General features: G+C 36.4%; 1 protein-coding gene across 1 annotated transcript in view; it reads right to left on the bottom strand.

Moving 5' to 3' along the window:
* LOC105814189 (olfactory receptor 11H4-like) overlaps nt 1–345 on the bottom strand; it is a 6,917-nt gene extending 6,572 nt beyond the window's left edge. The window contains exon 1 of the mRNA XM_012649089.1: nt 305–345. Within this exon, the coding sequence (XP_012504543.1) occupies nt 305–345 (41 nt within the window). The remainder of the gene's footprint in view (nt 1–304) is intronic.
* Nucleotides 346–2,700: the final 2,355 nt, after the last annotated feature.

Raw genomic sequence — 2,700 nt, forward strand, 5'->3', positions numbered from 1 at the left:
CAAAGACAGTGGGGACTCAGAGTTACATTTAAAGTTATCTTGGGAAAGAAAATGCATATATATATCAATAGCCACTTTTTTTCTTCAAAACTAAAATAATGACCTGGGTTGATTCTCTGCTCTCATTTACTTTTTCACCATGGGCTCAAGAAAACTTTTGGTTAAAATCAATAAGCTGTTATATGTATTCTATTAAGTGTAAAGTCTAAGATAATCTTCAAGCATGTTTACAGCACTCTCCTTCAAGAGCCTATACATATACACACACACACATACACATATTAGAATATATATATCTCTTTACAAAAGTGGAATTTCTTCCATTTTCATAAGAGGCAACGCCATTGCAGCTGTTTGTGTCAGAGGCTGAGTCAGACTGTGTAGCCATGCAACGGGAACCCATAGAACTTTTTGAACTATTTCTTTTATGTAACTTTTGACACTGGCCTTATTCCAAATTAAATGGTTACCTTACTAATTTAATAATATTATCCACTGATTTAATGAATAAAACAGTCAAATCAAGTGGAGAAAGTTAGCTGTGGTTAGTTTCTCTTGTGTCAGAACAGCAGTCCTAGCCATCCATGGCGGATGGCTGAAAGAATTACTAACTGGCCATGCTGAAACATGTCGGTGCTTGCTTGGAGAAGAGATATGAATCTGCCTAAACCACAGTTATAGATATAATTCTATTCCAATAATACAAACTAGGGGTATTACTGATAACATGGAATTCTAAATAGCAGTGGTTTTGTACAGGATGTGAAACTAAAACTTTGGTCCATCTCCTAGTAACTGCTTGGGAGCATGTCAAGGCAGAGTGGCTTTTACTACAGTTGATCTTAGTCAAAGGCAAGAAGCAATTAGAGTGGCTTTTAAAGGCTGAATATCTGCATAATGCCTTTCTTTTGTTCTAAATGAGTTAGAATACCTTTGTTAAAAAATCACGTACTCAGGCCTTGGAATTGGTTAGAGCCCTTTCTAAATAAGTGCATAAATCAGCAACCTAAAGTAAGTCTGTGCCCCTCCTTCTATGTAAAATCCTTATTTTGCTTTTTAAAGTTTGGCACAGGGACCCAGGGAGTTGAAGGGTGGCAGAATCTGCCACATCAAAATATACCACTTTGGCATAAGACTATTTTGAGCTGAAGGCAATTGAGAAAAAGAAGATACAAGAAAAGCTCCTCTTTCTCCCTCTATTATTTGCTTAAAAGTGGGACATAAATTTGTAAAGCCTTCCTCCCCCTCTATCAGGAAGGACAGAAGTTAATTACCAGAGACAACTCTAAACCCTTATCAGCCTGGAGATGTCACTGGAGGACTCTATGTAACAATTTTACTAACTAATCCTTATTTTCCATTAGTTCTTTCATAATATTTACCTTCCCACAATTTGCCCTAGAAACATGAAGTCCTTTTTCTTTGCCTTGTCACTTCTCTAAAAATTTATTGTTCTTTACGTAGGATACTATGTAAGCCCAACTTCTAACCAGCCCTTCGAATTACTTATCTCCGAGTGCTCCCATGTGTATGAGTGATGCACATGCTAATAAACTTCTGTTTTTCTCTTGCTAATCTGTATTTTGTCAGTCTAATTTATAGGGCCCCAGCGGAAGAACCTAGAAGGGTTGAGGGAAAATCATTTTTTCCTCCTCTGTAGAGTCTGCTAATTTCGTAGTAGGAATATATAAGTTCTGTAAAACCTGTAGAACCAAGAGCAAAGGGAGGCAGTAGCAAGCTGACCTCCTTCTCAAGCGTGGATGTGAGTGCTTAGAGTTTCATGTTGGAAGAGAAATGCAATTTTGCTTGGTGTGGGATGGACAGAAGGAGTAATTATAACACAATATGTAATTTTAAAAAACAATTTCTGGATAATTTTAAACTCAGGGTTACCTGATTCTCATGGCATGAAAGATACTTGAGGTAAATATAATTTCTACAGGTTCTGCCAGACTCTATTTTAATGTATATAACTGAAGTACTGTTGTAATAGGCTTGGCTCTTGGTGGGAGCAGGGTTCTGGTTCTGCACCATAACATTCCATGTTCTATGTCTTTTTATTTTCTTCTGTGCTTTTAAAGTTATTAGTCTAGGAGCCCAATAAATTTCTGAGACCACATGTTTATCTTTCATAAAGGGGAGTTGCAAGCCAACAGCAGAAGGGTCTAACTTTTTTCTTTTTAAAGTCACTCTATACCAGCTTCACTCATGACCAAGGACATGAAGCAATTAGTCATTTCTGCAGCATACCTTAAGCTTTGCAGGGTGTTTTAAGGTTATGTTGGCATCACATGAGTGCAATGAATAAACCTAATGACTTACTGATGAATATAAACACAAAAGAAGAATTCTGCTATGATGTGTGAAGGTCCTTGATGGATTTTAAAAAAGATTAAGTCTATATGACACGTACCAATTCCGAGGAATATAACTTTGTTATGGTCAATTAAAACCAACTATTACTCATTATGCTTAGGTATTTTTGGATAGGGGTTTATTTGCAGATGTTCCTAAAATTTCATTTTAGGAGTAAGCATCTGCTTAATAGTCAAATAATTTGACTCCTTGGATTAAATGCTTAATCAAGTCTTTTTCTGAGGGGAGGTGGAATTTATTTCAGTATAGTATCTCCTCGTTTTCCTCTACCTTCACATCTGATTCATCAACAATTTCTGTTAGCTTTGTCTCCAAAGTAATTCT

The sequence above is a fragment of the Propithecus coquereli genome, unplaced genomic scaffold, assembly GCF_000956105.1.
Source record: "Propithecus coquereli isolate 6110/MARCELLA unplaced genomic scaffold, Pcoq_1.0 Scaffold3, whole genome shotgun sequence".
NCBI classification, from domain to species: domain Eukaryota; kingdom Metazoa; phylum Chordata; class Mammalia; order Primates; family Indriidae; genus Propithecus; species Propithecus coquereli.